The sequence below is a fragment of the Amblyomma mixtum genome, chromosome 9 (assembly GCF_055824585.1).
Source record: "Amblyomma mixtum isolate Tamu chromosome 9, ASM5582458v1, whole genome shotgun sequence".
Classification (NCBI taxonomy): domain Eukaryota; kingdom Metazoa; phylum Arthropoda; class Arachnida; order Ixodida; family Ixodidae; genus Amblyomma; species Amblyomma mixtum.
The window spans coordinates 32,091,429-32,108,302 of NC_143020.1; the positions used below are offsets into that span (position 1 = coordinate 32,091,429).

Genomic DNA, 16,874 nt, shown 5'->3' on the forward strand with positions numbered 1-16,874 from the left:
GCCTAACTCTTTATGTTTGTGCCGAGGAGCTATGTTAGTCGCATTATTTGTTCATGTTTCTGGAGCTTGAATGGGCCACGCGCCCTGTATGGGACAAACACAGTTCTCTTGTGACGCTAAATCGTCTCTAAACACTCAGGATGATTTGACGCCGCGTCACAAGCTACATGAGGCATCAGTACATGGCGCTGTTGGAGTTCGGCAAACGCAGGCCTAAAGACGGGTGTTCAAGGAATATAGGTCAATATACCTAGTCGAAACGCCCTCATTTTGTTTCAATCGGCGCAGCGGCAGGAATCAGCATTCGTTGAGGCGTTGCAGGCAAACAACCGAAGCGGTGTTGCCTGACTCGTTTTTAAGGTCAAACAGTGGACTTAATGAAGCATAAAGGAGTAGACATTTGGTGAATTAGATAATCATTTAATTGAGCAAAACGATATTGGTCGGCTCTTATCATTATTTCAGCGTAAATCGCTTAGAGTCCAATTCTGGGTATCTGTATATTTCTGTATATATTTGTGTATTTTTGGCTTCACAGAAATTCATTGCTGTGTCGTTGTTTGCGATGTTTTCTTTCTACTTTTTATGCTACCTTTGTTCATGCTGTTTTACGCTGTGTAGTAACACATGTAATCGGACCATGAGTAGTGCAAATAAATAGGTGCAATCGAGGGGAACAGTCTCTGGACCGTCTGTTCCCCGATCAAAACTGATAGCTCTAGTTGATAGCTCTAGTTTTGTCGGCGGCGGGAGGCCACACTAGTAAAAATTTTGTGTTTTCGACTCGACAAGTGTGGCGGATAGCATTAGACCTACGGACTCCGTTTACGTAGCACGCGTTCCAGAGAAGTTTTTTCCCGACTGTAGATAAGTCGACGTGTACTTCATGCAATCGTTTATTGACCTGCGCTCTACACCACTCCATCCCACAGTTGGTGTTTGGCTTCCTGAGCCTGGGCACGCTCAACGTGTTCCTCTCGGAGCAGATGGTCAACGGCTTCGCGACGGGCGTGGCCGTCCAGGTGGTCGTCAGCCAGCTGGGATCCATCTTCGGGAACCACGTGCCCCACATGACGGGAATGTTCACCATATACAAGGTGGGAGCAAGACACCAATGACCGTTTCCCGCTCTAAAGTGCTTACAGCTCGTTGAGTGGGTTTTAGGTATAGGTTGGCTAGAACGTAAAGCAGTTAGCTGGTGAACATGGAGTGCTACTCTTGCCATAGGCAGTTACGGTTTGAAAGTTCTAACAGCTCTGGGCGAGTTCTTGTGTCCGTTCTTGCGTACTTGTGCCCGTTCTTGCATACTTTGGGGTCAGCTTCAATAGAGTGTTATTCATGGTGTCGTTTAAAACATCACGCAATTGTCCTTGAAACGGACCCACAATGCGAGTCACCTTTCCGTAAGGTCAGAACTTGGAGCAGTCGTGTCTGGTGGAGAACGTTCCACAAGAATAGCGTGGTGCAAAACATAGCCTAAATGACCGTCGATAATTGTAGGCCTCAGTGTTGCGACAGGCACCAGAACTGATCCGCTCGTCGTACATCATTTATGAACGCACGACTTTTTTCCTACCATACTGCTCTAAATGTCAGATTTTGGCCCCTAGGGTGAAACACAAATACCGCGATTTTAGGCATGTCTTCATTTGTGTATTCGAATGGACTGATGCTTGCGCACTGAAAACTTTCCTTTGCGAAATATCTATGTGTGTGACTCTAAGAAAGATGTTGGCGATAACTCATCCGGTGGCAGTTTTTCAATATTTCTCTTAACTGTTCAACACATGCTTGTATCGACAAAAATGGTTTTCACATTCGGGCGCTGAACCGGTATAGCCTAAACGAATATTTTTCCTTGTTGAACGAAAGGGGAAAAGCGATGAAGTGTCACCCTACAATCGTATTTCGTTGAACCTCCGTGCAAGGGTCCTCTCAGTCATTATTTTGCAAAATGAGCTAGCTTCCCTGTAGTAAGGCAATGCACGAACCCACGCAATAAGAAAATTCCCTCCTGTCGTTTCTGTGCAGACGTTGTACGCCTTCTTTGAACACATTCACGAGGTGGCGTGGCAGACGACGCTGGTGGCCTTCGTCGCCATCATAGTCATCATGGTGGTCAAGCTGTTCCTCGATCCCCCCGTGATCCGCAGGCTCGGAATCCCGCTTCCCATCGAACTCACAGTCGTAAGTTACCCTTTACTCTTTACTCATTTTACTTACCCTTTATACAATATAACAGAACAATACCAGTCCCTTTACTCTTTCTACTTACGTTTGACGCAATATAACAGAACAATACCAGTGACGAAACATGGCTGTACAGCATGAAGGGGAACGTTTGCAGTACACGTCAGCGAAATATGAAAAGTGAGAATACAAGCAAAAATAAATGAACAAGGCTAGAGATTCGGCCTAGTTGGTTCTTAGCTACAATGAACAAAATGCGAGCGCTAACTACGTGATGCGAACTAATGCACAGTGGTGAGCTAGTGATTCCCGATTTATTGGTATTACAGTGTTTCAGCGGCTATGAAAGTGCGTTGATCGATACTCTATAGCAGATTGAACTGCTGGCTTCTGACGCCGTGTTTCTACAGAGATGAGCAAATACGCCCTTTACTGAAATCTTTTTTTCACTCAGATTAATGAACAAAATTTGGTCTAACCTTGTCTGAACCTTTGCAGCTTGGTATGTCTGGCCGCCCACATATAAATCTCTAACCCAAAAAGCACATTCTTTCAAAAACAGCAAGTTCTAGCTTTCAATCCGAAGCTCTATTACAGGCTCTATGACGGCTTTATATATAACATCGCAGTACTTAAAAAGTAGTTGTCAGGAAGTTTTTTTTTATTAAGTAAAAGCACAAGAATCTTAATTTCTTATATTTTATTAGCTCAACTGTGGCGTTTAGGCGGCAGCGTCGCCCAACGCCAAAGCACGAAAAGAGGTACTGCATCTCACAGCGCATGTGGACGAGACATTTGGTGCTCTATAAAAACCTAACGAAAAAAGAACTAAGGTTTGATTTATAAAGCTCTATGCACTCGCATTTTATGACTAGCGTCAGGCCGTACGGCGCTCAAGGTAACTTGCTACTACAGCCAGATGTCTATGCAAACATACCAAGAGATTGCTCTTCAGCTGTTCCGCCGAACGTAACATTTGTTTTATGCGTTTAAACACGTGATTCACCGAAACTTCCAGCGCCACCTGCCGCCATGTGCCAAAGTCCGAGTTTTTTTTTACGTTTGTTTTAGTGCATGCAATGCTGGTTGGCGGCTTTGCAGTGTCTCATGGCAACAACTTGAGTCATTTTACTTTTCTTTCAAGGTGGTACTGTTCACAGTTGGCTCTCACTACCTGAACCTCAGAGAAAACTACGGCGTTGAAGTTGTTGGAACCATTCCTGAAAAGTAAGCTGCCACGCTACTGAACCGTTCGCACTAAGGTCGAATGTCGTAGCTCAGCGAGAAGAATGAATAGATCAGCTGCCTGCACTTACGCTCTTAGCTATGGGGTGTAAGATGGCGAGGAGGGCACAAATTAAATTGGTTTCTTTGATAGTAAAGGGGCAAAACAACTAATTAATTGAAATGGTTTATATTCCCTGCAAAGACATCCGCACACAAACCTTGTGCTAAGAAAGCGGGACGACAGCTTTAAGCTGTCTTTATTAAAATGTGCGCAGAATTCTCTGTTACCATTGCAGTGCATGCACATCTTAAAAACGCGCAATATCAACAAATTCTGCTATAATTGAGTTGCTTTTAGCCATCGCCTTATTTTTAATGCTGACTTTTATTAACATATCTATATTACCAAAAGCCGCACATTTGGGCTTCGTGGATATGAATTGAAACAGTTTCCTTTAAAATGATTGTTTAACGATATCTGTTACATGAGGTACTCAACAAAATAAAAATATAACACCAAGGTTTAAGCACTGTTTAATTCATATTTCGTGTAATTTTCTTTGCAGTGGTCTTCTCAGGTTATTTCACGATAGCAAAGTTTAGTAACTGTTTAAAATTATATAAAACAAATGTGAAAAGAAACAATATTTAACAGTAGCAATATTAGTAGTTCCCAGCAATGGTGAATGCTGCGGTAGCATTTTCAAATTCAACGAAATCTATCGGCATTTTTTGCCTGTTTTATGGATCTCTGTTGTAATCATCGACTATACATGTTCTCAGCTCTGCCAGTGCTGCAAAAAACATTACAGCAGGAGTATGCAGACCAGTAGCGTTACAATGCACAACTGGGGCACCATTTTGTGTACTACAGATGCAGTGAAATGGCGTCCCTCATAGCCTGAGTCGCTTTGGGACGTTAAACCCCCATAAACCCATAAACCAGATGCAGTGAAATAAATATTGTTGACACAGGCTGCGGCAGCTAAAGTTGCACATGTCATGTCCACTCCAGGTAATAAATGGCATTGTTTCTTTACGCATGCGGCCCCAAGGTATTATTTATTGTCACACGCCAGCACTTTATGCGCTGGGTTTGCGTGTCACCTGTCAGAGGCTGCAGCTAATTTTGTAGTCTAGCCTGAACACGTCCTCACTGCTTCTTCGCTCTTTCTTTCAGGCTGCCCGAGCCTACGCTTCCAAGCTTCAACACGTCGCTGATCGCCAGCATCCTACCCGAGTCCTTCGCTTTGGCCATCGTCAGCTTCGCCATCACGCTCTCACTGGGAAGAATCTTTGGCCAGAAGCACGGCTATGCTGTGGACGCCAACCAGGTACACATGCGCCTAACCATTGCCGTTCCGTGTGGAAAATTGTCGCGGACATTTACACACTGCCATACAGTTTGCCTAGCTTGCAGATATGACAGCACATCTTTTGTCGTTTCTTCTACGCTAACATCGCCTGGATAATCCATGAAAGGATTCTCATTGAACGGTCTGTAATAACAATTTTATTAGTGCATATTTAAGAACGCTCCTCGCTAACTGACTCACCAACTCTGAAGACCGCAATAAATAAGCTGTTCTTGATTTGCAACCTTACGCGCAAGTGTATAAAGTTCAGGGCTCTGCTTACAGCTATAAATAACAATCGGCCGCCGCGGTGGCTCAGTGGTTATGGTGCTCGGCTGCTGACCCAAAAGACGCGGGTTCGATCCCGGCCGCGGCGGCTGGAATTTCTTTGGAGGAGAAATTCTAGAGGCCCGTGTACTGCGCGATGTCAGTGCACGTTAAAGAACCCCAGGTGGTCGAAATTTCCGGAGCCCTCCACTACGGCGTCTCTCATAGCCTTAGTCGCTTTGGGACGTTAAACCCCATAAACCATAAACCAACCAAATAACAATCGCCTGTATTGGTCGAGGGAAACAATTTCCAGGCTGTGCACCTTGCTATCGTATTTTGAGGGCTCTTATCGTCATCTCTTTGCAATGCTGCCTAGTTACTACGAGTTAGACATGAGGGAAACAGCAAAATTTCACGATCTCCGCAGGACATCATCCAGAGTTGTCCTTCGCCCTCCTTTCCTTAATCCTTCAGCATTAATGGAGGTCAACGGCCGTTAGGCTGATGCCAATCGTGCTAATTTTCAAGTCTTATCTTTCTTTTTCTATAAAAATGTTACTTAGACAACGTCGAGCTGAGCAAATCTGAAAATGCCCCAGTGTAAAAAAAAAGCAACGTTCGCATCTATCTTAAGCGCTGACCGACTAATTTAGATATTAACACTAATTTAAGTGTTATTCAAGTACCATGGGGCCCTTAGGGTAGCATTTCATACGACCAGTTACTCGAGTCATCTTACTGCACATAATCAGTGTGCAAGCGTCACAACAGTTTGTTTCTTTGTTTTTACCTATTAAAGAACGTTGCCTCAAAATTCCATCACACTGACGCCCTTAAACAAATTCCAACGCATTATCAACCTGAATGCAGTGATCGCACTGTTCACATTGATTTAGCGTCACCATCCTCAACATCATGGCTGCATCCACTGCAGGGCAAAACACATCACACTTATCTCTAATTAGCACCCTCCTGTGCCATACGCCACACCCTATCCCAGCAACATTTCGCATCTCATTTAGTCACGTGACACTCAGCCGCCCCAGGCTGCGTTGTTGTCTCCTAAAAATGGAGTCTATGGAGTCGGGATCACTAGTACAGACTAAGCGTTTCAGATGCTCATTTTAAATGGCTGATGCTGTAGGCTTCTATTCCCACTTATTCTCTTCCCCTCTTCTTTACCAGGAGTTCCTCGCCCTCGGAGCGAGTCACGTGTTTTCGTCCTTCTTCTCCTGCTTCCCTATTGCTGCGTCTGTGCCTCGCAGCGCCGTCCAAGAGGGCGCCGGTGGCAAGACACAGGTACGTGCTATTTCTTTGCAACCTGGTCAAATTTGTCTTTTCAAAATTTTTCAGAATTTTAATCCTGCGAAAATACAATGCTTTTTCACACAGGCGAAACAAATTTTGCCCTCGTAGCTTACAGGTCACAGGTCGATGAGCATACAGCGTTAAAAAAATAAGGTTATTGGTTTTTGCACCGATCAGAATTTACACCAATGATCCGTGAGGAATTCTAAAGTTTAAGTATATTTTTAGCCTGGCACCGCCTCCTTCCAGTCTTGTGTACAACGAATAGTGACCCGCGTGTGAATTACAGTTCGCGTTGTTAACGGAGTGCAGTTAATGGAACAACATTTTTGATGGAAAGAAGTGATAAGTGTCCCTTGTTGGGATACCGGAGGAACTCGTCTCTCAATTCAAAGTGCAGATTATCTCATGCGTCAGTCCCTCGCACTCAAAAGTGTTTAATGGTCTTGAGGTCACAATATAAGCAACGTGTCCCGTAATTATAGGCTACCTATATCATGAATGTTGCGCTGCTTAAAGCATCGAAGAGTAACAAACAGCGCAATAAGTTTTATTATGTTGAAACTTAAACATCACTTGGCTGCTTTTCTGAGAAGTAAGAGCGTGGTTACTAAACTTCTCATGGCATGTTTAATTTTCTTCTCTAGATTGTGAGTGTGGTCAACATCGTCATCATCGTTCTCATGGTTCTGTTCCTGGGCCACTACTTGGAAGAGCTGCCCATCGTAAGTAATATACTTCATGCATACTTTGTTCGCCGCGTCCCTAAATATCCGCTGCATCTCAGGAAATATGTATTTTTTTCATGGGCAAAAACTACGCAAATACGGTCTCATTTCGATCGATAGAACAAAATTGGTAACCAATTAGTGCAAACTCTCAGGTACATTCTAAGCGGATTCTAAAATTTTCTGATTGATTCTTATAATAAGGCGTATTCAGCGTCTATTATTTTCATAAACAAGCAACCGAGTGGGTATAAGTTCATGAATCAACCACGCTCTCATGTGCAATCCTCCTCAAGTTCCGTTTATACTAGCAAATAATAAAACAGCAAGAGAGAACTACAATTCGAAATATCCAGGGATTGATATATCAGTGCTCTCCTGCCGTGTGTGCATGAACATACCTTCAAAGAATATTCACCTCCTACAATAAAACTTCTTGTGAACTGCTGCATCAAATAATGGCTTTCTTTTTCTTTTTTTTTTCATTCATTTCATGCTTCTTTTTCTTGCGCCTAATCTACAAAATAGTAGCACAGCAATGCATTTCTTTTTATACCTCATCCTTACAATTTGCTCTTTATATTTCAGTGCGTTCTGGCGGCCATCATTGTGACCTCATTGAAGAAGATTGTCATGCAAGTTCAGGACTTCAAGCGCTACTGGGATATCTCTAAGATTGATGGAGTAAGTAAACTTCTCACGCTATTGCCGCGACTCAATTTCGAAACCAAAAAATTGCTACTAAACCATGAATTGAATTTCCTTTTAAAAAACATGCTTCATTCCGTAGCAAGCATTAAGTATGCACCACCGAAAATTAAAAAAGAACTTGCTATCTAGGCTTCCCGAGTGCCAAGTATGCGCAGTAGTCGTCTTGTTTCACGGGACACGACTTGAGTAAAGCTTCTTGCATATAAGTAAAGCGTTAATAAATGCAGCGAGTGCAAAAGGGCAAAAAGGAAGTAAAATTCTTACATACATCGACGACTCCCGCTCATTCTTCCCGATCTTATCTCAACTTGCAGCAAGTCTGGATGGTCTCATTCGGTGCCACCGTGATCTTCGACGTCATCACCGGTCTCGCCATTGGTGTGGGATTCTCTCTTCTCACACTCATCTACAAGATTCAGAGGTAAGCGCTGCACGTCGTCTATGTCATTCGAGGAAAATTGTTCCGTTTCGTGTAGTCCTTTCAATGTACGATGTGAAGTAATTGTTGGTTTTTGTAGTTCTTAGCTTTTGAATAAACCAGCCTGTTCTGCGCGAAAAAAGCTTGGAATGTGCTTCGGGAGTGCCCCATGAACACTCAGAATAGTTCGAATATTTTTTTAAATCTAAAATAATATGTTTAAAGTTTTCGAATGATATCTCATAATTTCGTGCAAAGAACTCGATGCTATCTGCTTGAGCAATGTCAGTCTGCAATGGCAAGGTTTACCCTTGTTTCTCGTTAATCACCTACTTTCTTTCCCAATTTTGTTATAATGCTGAACTTGCAGTAGCTGTGGGTCCTAAAAAGGGGGCAAAGTTTTTATGTTCCTGGAGAGTGAATAGTTTACTGAACACCTTGTGTCTTCGTTAAACATGAACAGCAGTGAAAACTGATAAAACTTTTCGTAGTTGAATCTTGTTAAGGAATGCAGCGTGTTCTTCAATGGATTTTAATATGCTTGAATTGCTTTGTTTCTTCCTCAGACCAAAGACCTTCCTCCTTGGTTCTGTGGCTGACACTGAGTTCTTTGTTCCCATCAAGAAGTATCAAATGGTGAGGCCCAAATGAAATTCAGATATTCTTTCCAAGACACCCTATCCAGCCACGAGCTGTGAAGTATTAAACCTATTGTTTATTTTCATAGAATAAGTAAATATACCGCGAGCATAGGTTAGTAGAGAAAGCAAAGTTTACCCCTCTGTTGAAGTAAGCGCAGGTAATGGTTTGCTTAACGGGAAGTTTTCCCGACCACACTGAAGTATGAGTTTAATGAAGGCTTTATTTATTTTCCTCTACTCCGAATTTTATTCAAGTCTCTCATTTTTCCCAAATCTGTAAGGCATATAAAAATACTTTCTACCTTTGGGATCGTATAAGGCCAGGTATTTTTCTTAGCTCTAAGGCTTGTATTTCATTCGCTCTTGTTAAAGTTCATAAATTTGATGTCTCTATAGGTCGATGAAATCCCCAAGATCAAGATCTTCCACTTCGGAGGACCTGTCCACTTCGCCAACACAGAGTACTTCAAGGAACAGCTCTACAAGAAGGTCGGCTTCACTGTGAGGTGAGTAAAAAACGCCACGTGTCAAGCATAATTAGGACCAAGATGCATAACCAAGCAAAAGGAAGACACCGTCAGATTTTGGACACTACTCATTACATTCAAGCTGCGTATCAGCGCATTGAATGCAAAAAATATTTTCTAGAGTAAGCGCTTAGGTATATTATCAAATAGTTTGAGGAAACTGAGACTCAATTAAAAAGCCCTCAGCGAAGCTTTATCATATCTACATGGCGCCTTATTTAATTAACCGAGTGGCTTCTAGCATTAGAAGCACTTTTATTGTTGGCGCAGTCCTTCTCTGAAAAAGTTGGTACATGAATCCAAAAGCGGCCCCTAAGAAAATTGACACTTACGGAGGCGTTGCGATAGGCAAGACGGGAACTAGATGCAGGGCACATCAGTAGTAAAGCGCGCTGCACATCACTTGTGAAAAACAAACTATTTTCAGCTTTCAGAAACGAATCACATGTAAATTTTTATTTCTAGACGACCTAAAAGTTTGTGCCGACATAAACAAGAGTCACAGCTCTTAGTAATGAATGTGTTTCATTCTTACATTCCTGTGCTTGACACGAGTTCTGTTTCATCCACAGGGATGTGCTTAAGGCCCGCAAACGAGCTCAGAAGGGATCCACGTGCAACCTCGCCAACCTAGTCAAGGTGAGTGAGCGTGTTACGACATTGTGTAGAGCAATTATCACTTTGGCACTAATGATGAACCATCAGAAGCTGAGGCTACTTTGCGACTACTCAATATATAACTTCCTCGATGAAAGTATTTTACAAATATTTGTCAAAGAGTCGTAACCATTCAGACAAGCTTGTATCAAGAGTAGGTTACCTGCTGGCTTCTATTTTAACTGCTGCTTATGGGCCGACGTTTAATTTGCAACGATAGAATTACAGGAAACCTTCCTTGGCAGTTAGTGCCCGCCTTACAATAACTAGCTGGATTCTGGCGATATGTGATGTCATTTAGTCGATCAGCAGCCCGTCTATTTCCCCTTCTCATAAACCCCAAGAAAAGTGGCACTAAACATAATGTCTCAGCCATACTTAGCTGCTATTCGGACTGCTGAAATTGAGAGGAGACAATTAGAGCTTAGCCACGAAATTTTTCTTCCGCTAGACTGTTGGAATCAATTTTAACTTCATGCAGTTACATGCATTTCAGCCCGGCGTTCCATTTTAGCAGTGTCTTCGTGTACTGGATTTCATGAGCTATTTTCTTTTTGTTTCTCTCTCTTTCTCCCCGTACCGTGTGTGCGACAGGACTCACCGATGTTGGGCGCCGAATCAAAGAACGCGTCTTTGAACTGCAGCGTAGCCACGGACCTCTGCTCGCTGAAGTCGTCCAACAGCGTGACTGAGATGCTCGCGTTACCCACCCACATCATCCTCGATTTCTCGCGTGTCTCGTTCATGGATGGGTCCAGCATTGCCCTCCTCAAGCAGGTGAGGAATCTTAACGCCATGATTTTGAGATATTTGGTTTGGCTACAGTCTCGTTTTCAATTCTTTTATAACAACAGCCACACGTCATAAATGCAAGCATTAAAGAAAGTATACCCTACTGAAAGTTTTCATAATGCGACTCTCATAATTTCAGATATTTCCATGCGAATCATGTGAGGTCAGTGGGGAGTGTATGGAGTCGGTATGCACATTATAGAATGCGCATATAGGATCTTGCGGACTGCATATGACGTCATGCACATTTTTTGGAAACGTTATAGACCTCATGCAGATAACTTATGGATGTCCATACATTTCTTCATATGATATGGGCTATGGAACGCATGGAACGTTTCAGTAGGGTCATTGTTAGATTCGATGAATACAGTTCTTTTACATCCGGGATCGCATTAAAGCCCTAAGGAAAACCGCGAAACAATAATCTGGGTAGCGCGTTTTAATGCCCGTGTCTCCCTTGAAAGCAACAAGTAAAACCTTAAGCATCGTTTTAGCGCCGTTAAGGATTATACATTATCAGAATAGCAATGAAATAAAGAATAAAACATTTCCCAGTCAACTCATTCATTCTTGATTGAAACAAATCAATGAAGTCTTCAATGTAGTTATAATACACGCCCAATTCCGTACTTCGGTGCGCAATATCTTGATAGTAGAGTATGGCAGGATGCGCTTCGACTCATATTGACACCACTATTTCTTTTGTTTCAGCTGAAAAGGGAATATGATTCCGTCGATGTGAAGCTCTACATTGCTGCCTGTTCTGGTAAGTGTCTTCAAATAGCTTGTAAACTTCTGCTTCACGTGGCACTCTAAGATGACCCAAGGAAACTTTGAAGGGATCACAGTGCAACCGGCAGCCATGATGTTGCGGGCATGTCTAACCGATTTTTAAGAAGCTAGCGAATCGAGCGGCTATACAGTCATCAGAGTGGCCATAATGTGATCATTCAGGATAGACTCACGAAAAATCAGGAAATTGCTTGTACACTTACTGATATCTCTCGCTTTGCACCTGAGGACATGAACAGTGACTATTACGTTACCAAGATTAGCAGGTAAGAAAACGAGTTTGGACGACAGGTACGGTGATGGCGAGGGGTCCTCGGAGTACAAAAAATGCGTTTTTTTATATACAGTTTCACTCAAGTAGTATTTTTCTGCGATAACTTTTCCCCAAATCAGGGGAGATCACTAGAGAAGTACGCACAATCGGCCATGTTGTCTGGATATTGTCGCCAAAAGTGAGGTTTAACTTACACTCTAGAGCAAAATTACTTCAGTTCTTTGAAAATGGCTTAAACAAGATGAAAATGTTATTTCTGAAATGAGACGGAATCGTTTTCTTCCTTACGTCTCTCCTACAGCAAATCCTACTTATGAAATATATAATCTTACTTATGAAAAATAAAGTACTTCGGCTAGAGGAATCGATATCGTTGCAAAGCCGTCTGCTTGTGCTATTCTGCTCGCTGCACTTGACGCTGCTGCTTGCGCAAAAAAACAAAAAGTTTTTTTTTTGTTTAAACGGGCCAGTATTTTGGATCTATTCACTGCGCTTTTTCATTTGTAATGCGTCAAAATGGTACCCAAAGGAAGATTTTCGAAACTTGCGACTGATTTGACATGTTGCGCCAGCCACATATCAATCAATTAAACAGCCTTTATTTCACTGAAATCAAAGGCAGAGGGCACCACAAGAAAAAGGTCTGAGCCCAATATAAAACGACACACTTGCAATGGCTAAAACATTAAGAAGAGCAAAACCAAGGAACTTTCATGCAGAGAAAAAGAAATCACGGATATTAACACAGCTAATCGATGGTAACTAAGAATAATGGCACGAAAGAACAGTGACATGTGGTCGCATAAGATTTGGGCATAGAGCAATCAATATTGAGCACTAGAAGTGTTACGGTAGAAGTTTGAAGCTGTAGAAAGAACACGTGCCCACAGCTTCCAGAAGACCTATCTTGGCCTACAAAATCATGGCACAGAAAGGATCATTCCATGTGAGCTAGGGAATAGGAAAGTAACAAAGGGAGGGTAGTTAACGTTTTAGGGAAATTAGTAAATTGCCTTAGAAATAGAGGCAATTGCATGGCCGCTGTCTGCTACAATATTAAATTCTAACGGCAGCAAATAACACAACATCAGTTCAGAAGCAGTTGTCTCAGGCTCATCGCTCCCGCTGAGCTCAGAACGCGTTGAGGCGGAGTATCTTTTTGCCACGACTTCTTTTTGCCGCACCCTGCAGTCTTTCCTCGCCGCGACCATGATAACAAAATAAAACGTATCGCATGCCTTTCATAGCTCTACGCGAAATCATCCATTCCTCGCACTATAATAGATTGGAATAACTTGCCATCCCACATAGCTACTGAGGTTAGCCTACAATCGTTTCAGCATTTGTTAATGGAAACCATGGACTAACAAATTTGGTATTTTTGTTGTATTATGTGCATTTAGTGAGTATTTTATTCTGCGTTGTTTGTTGTGTTATTTGTGTACATTACTAGCTTTAATTCATTATTACGTGTATTTTGTTTCAAGTGCCTGTGTCATATTGTTATGCTTGTATCGCCCCCCCCCCCCCCCCCCCCCCCCTGTGGGAAGGCTGCAAAATGTTCATTGATGTCGTTGGCATTATGTCGTATACATACTGCGCTTACCAAGATGGTGCGGGGATGGCTATTCTCTTGAAGGGCGTGGTCTGCAAGTTGGTGATTTCACTTAGATAACAGGTAGCGCGAACAAACATTAAAATAATCAGCGTAAACGCTGATCAGCCAGCCAGACCATGCTTATTTTATAATTCAGCTGTGCGGAAAGGACCAGAAATAAAGGCCGTGAGTCCAATCCTGCTTATAACCGCATTTTACTTTATCATTGCAGACTCTGTTTTCGACTTTCTCCGCAAGGCGGATGCCGTCGATTTCCTTGGTTCAGACGCATTCTTCCCATCTGTCTTCGATGCCGTTCAAGCTGCGCAGCATCCAAACAAGGTACGGATAATGTGCTGGTATACTACGCGCTTCAACGTTTACTACTCAGCAAGAATAATTGTTTTTTCTTCATGGCGCGATGTTTCTGAGAAAAGCTACGACAAAATTCCTTTCTTTTATACACCGAAAATAACAGTCACTGTTAATATCACTATCCTCTATTCAGCTTACTTTTTGCATCCTGAGAGGATCTCAAAAATGAAGGTGCTTGAACAAGATGCTAATCGAAAATCACTTATATAGAAAGTACTTAATCAAGCGCACCCTGAACTCAATGTTGATTGTTTAGTATATGAAGCTAGCAAGCGCGTTTACGCACGCAAGTGATCAACTCTGTCACTTATTGCAGCAAGTTCTGAGGGCCAGCTCTTGCAGTGAGCTGGCGCTTTAAATTGAGAACTGGACGTCGTAGCATTAAAAGCTGCCATTATATTCATGTACAAATATGCATTTCCCTTCCTGAACTCGAAAACCGCCAATTATTTAGCGTTGTGTCCTCACCCACCGTTCACCAATACTGAGTGCCTGACTGCAATGACATGCTGCGCAAGGCAAAATTTGTTTTACCGGATCGGCCACCCAAACATCTTTCACATATGTATACTGTCTTGCTGTATTTGTCCAATGTAGCTAGCTATGATGCTACTTACGCTAACCATATCACTGCATATATATTTTAGATTTTCTGGAACAAAATTGCATGTCATGTGGGATGGATAGAAAATATTATAGTAGAGATGATATGACTATTTTCTCGACCTTCATGTACAGGGTTAAGAACTGAGTTGTAGATCAATGCACTGAAACAAATACAGTGCTCTAATTTCTTATAGCCCCAAAATAGTAATATGTGGTGTTTTAAGCCACTGCACTTCGAAGAGCACATATTAATTTTAAAATAATTTATATTCATACGACGTCAGTGGTCTGAAAATACGCGATGTATAACAGGTAGCTATATATAAAGTTCACTGTTGCCGAAGGAGGCGCACGAGTGATCGGCTGCTATTGCAGTTATTGCAGGATGATTGCTGGAATACATACATATTTATATGATTGATTGTGACTCTGGCTTATACATTCGATGTTTCCTTTCTCGCAGTTCATTGGAGCCATCCCCGAGCCACCGCCGTCCATCGTCGAACCAGAGTCAGACGACTCGCATCCAGAAGCATCTGAGTAAGTTAGCCTAATGAATGGCGTTGATTATTAAGTAAAACAATGAAAAACAATGTATGAAGAAATAACTTTCCCGAAAGCCAGAGACTGTTTTTTGAGGGTATGAGAATTAGGTTGAAGCGTCACGCTGTTTTGTTTTTAAGGCTGCGAAAAAAAATGGAAACGAACACTCAACAAGTTCTACGATTCACACTATATGTTTCATAACTTATCGCATATATAGGTTATCTAAGTTACATATACGAGGGGGTACCCAAAAGAAACGTGACTAAATTTTTTGGTCGGCAAAGCTTCTGTGGTACCGCGTTTTGACGCTAGGAGCGCATAGAACGAACATTCCAGAGTCAGTAAGCCGAGTGCCGTCGTTGAAGGAGGTCAGACTAGTTTAGGCAGAGTTTTAGAGTGACGACTGTTTTGTGTGAACGTCGTTTTTGCAATGGCTGATTTTCGTGCAAAGCGTGCGCTGGTGAAATTCTGATTTTTGCTCGGAAAAAGTTGAATGGAAACTCTTGAAATATTAAGAAAGAAGTACAAGGACGATGCTGTGGGGACAACTCAAGTGTTCCTGAATCGAATCCTGAATCAAAGCAACAATCATGCCAATGGAAAACTTCAAATTCACCTCGCCTCAAGAAAACTCGTCAGGTGAAACCAAACCTCAAAACAATGCTGATTTGTTTTTTCGACGTGAGAGGAGTCGTTCATTGAGAATTTGTTCCGCAGGGTCAGACAGTTAGCCAGGCTTTCTACTTGGATGTTTTGAAAAGATTGGGCAACAGTGTGGGTGGAAGCGGCCAGATTTGTGGCTGCTCACACAGCCCTGTCTCTACGACAATTTTGGACCAAAAATGGCGTGACCCCTATTCCTCAACCCTCATACACTCCCGACCTTGCCCCGTGCTACTTTCTTTGTTTCCTAGAATGAAAAAATAGGTGAATGGAAAGCGTTTCGCTGATGTTCCTGAGGTGAAGAAAAAAACGACGGAGGCACTGTCAAGCATCACAAAAGATGAATTTAAACAATGTTTTGAAAAATAGAATGAAAGATTCGACAAGCGTATCATTGCAAGTGGGGAATACTTCAAAGGAGAGTAAAGGTCTGTGCTTAAAATGTGAACAAATAAGTTCAAACAAAAATAAGTCCGCTTTCTTTTGGGTACCCCCTCGTATATTGCATATGTATACGCATACATACGTGTATGTTTTGTATGTATATATGTAAGATATCTATATATGTCATATCTATGCATGTTACATACATGAACATACATAAGATACGTCAGTGTAGGGTATAAACTATCGCCAACGGCAGCTTTAACTCCACCGACACAGCATAAAAGAACAGTTTGGATAAGCATCACCTGACTAAACCTATGTTTTTGACAGCATAATAGCCGAAGTGCAGCTTTCACTAGAAAAATCTAGGCCCGTTACAGGTTGTGCAGTGCTTCATGTTGTGCTGAATGAAAGTCCACTGATCCTTCTTAAATCGAGACCGTACGCAATGTTGCAGATATGCAAAATTCTGTGCGCCTTATAGTCATACCCTCCAGCATAAGCTCTTTGAGGCTGTGAATTTCGAGGCTTTTTGAGGCAGTGAACCATGAAAGATTTCTCCTCCACTATATCCAAGCCCCTCGGAGAAATCTACATTACCCTTCGAATTTTTTTCTTTCTACTCAATCTCTAACTAAATTTACCAGCTTCCTTTGTTCACGGTGCAATTTTCTGCTTGTACTGCAGGTTTCTTTGAGAGATTCTCCCGCCTTACAAGCCGCTGTCGTGACGTCACATCCCGCTTTCGCACTTTTGTAAATATTTGTAATAAACATCCTACATGGTTTTAGTATTTATTCAAAGCGC

General features: G+C 42.2%; 1 protein-coding gene across 3 annotated transcripts in view; it reads left to right on the plus strand.

Annotated features, from left to right (window-relative positions):
* LOC149328664 (prestin-like) overlaps positions 1 to 16,874 on the plus strand; it is a 198,235-nt gene extending 181,361 nt beyond the window's left edge. For all 3 annotated transcript variants that reach the window (XM_089559601.1, XM_089559599.1, XM_089559600.1), the window contains 16 exons: positions 933 to 1,097; positions 2,032 to 2,187; positions 3,335 to 3,417; positions 4,598 to 4,751; positions 6,228 to 6,341; positions 6,998 to 7,075; positions 7,667 to 7,762; positions 8,104 to 8,210; positions 8,774 to 8,843; positions 9,245 to 9,354; positions 9,948 to 10,014; positions 10,627 to 10,809; positions 11,539 to 11,593; positions 13,723 to 13,832; positions 14,935 to 15,011; positions 16,755 to 16,874. In XM_089559601.1, coding sequence (XP_089415727.1) covers positions 933 to 1,097; positions 2,032 to 2,187; positions 3,335 to 3,417; positions 4,598 to 4,751; positions 6,228 to 6,341; positions 6,998 to 7,075; positions 7,667 to 7,762; positions 8,104 to 8,210; positions 8,774 to 8,843; positions 9,245 to 9,354; positions 9,948 to 10,014; positions 10,627 to 10,809; positions 11,539 to 11,593; positions 13,723 to 13,832; positions 14,935 to 15,011; positions 16,755 to 16,764 — 1,635 coding nt within the window. In that variant the 3' untranslated portion in view covers positions 16,765 to 16,874. The remainder of the gene's footprint in view (positions 1 to 932; positions 1,098 to 2,031; positions 2,188 to 3,334; positions 3,418 to 4,597; positions 4,752 to 6,227; positions 6,342 to 6,997; positions 7,076 to 7,666; positions 7,763 to 8,103; positions 8,211 to 8,773; positions 8,844 to 9,244; positions 9,355 to 9,947; positions 10,015 to 10,626; positions 10,810 to 11,538; positions 11,594 to 13,722; positions 13,833 to 14,934; positions 15,012 to 16,754) is intronic.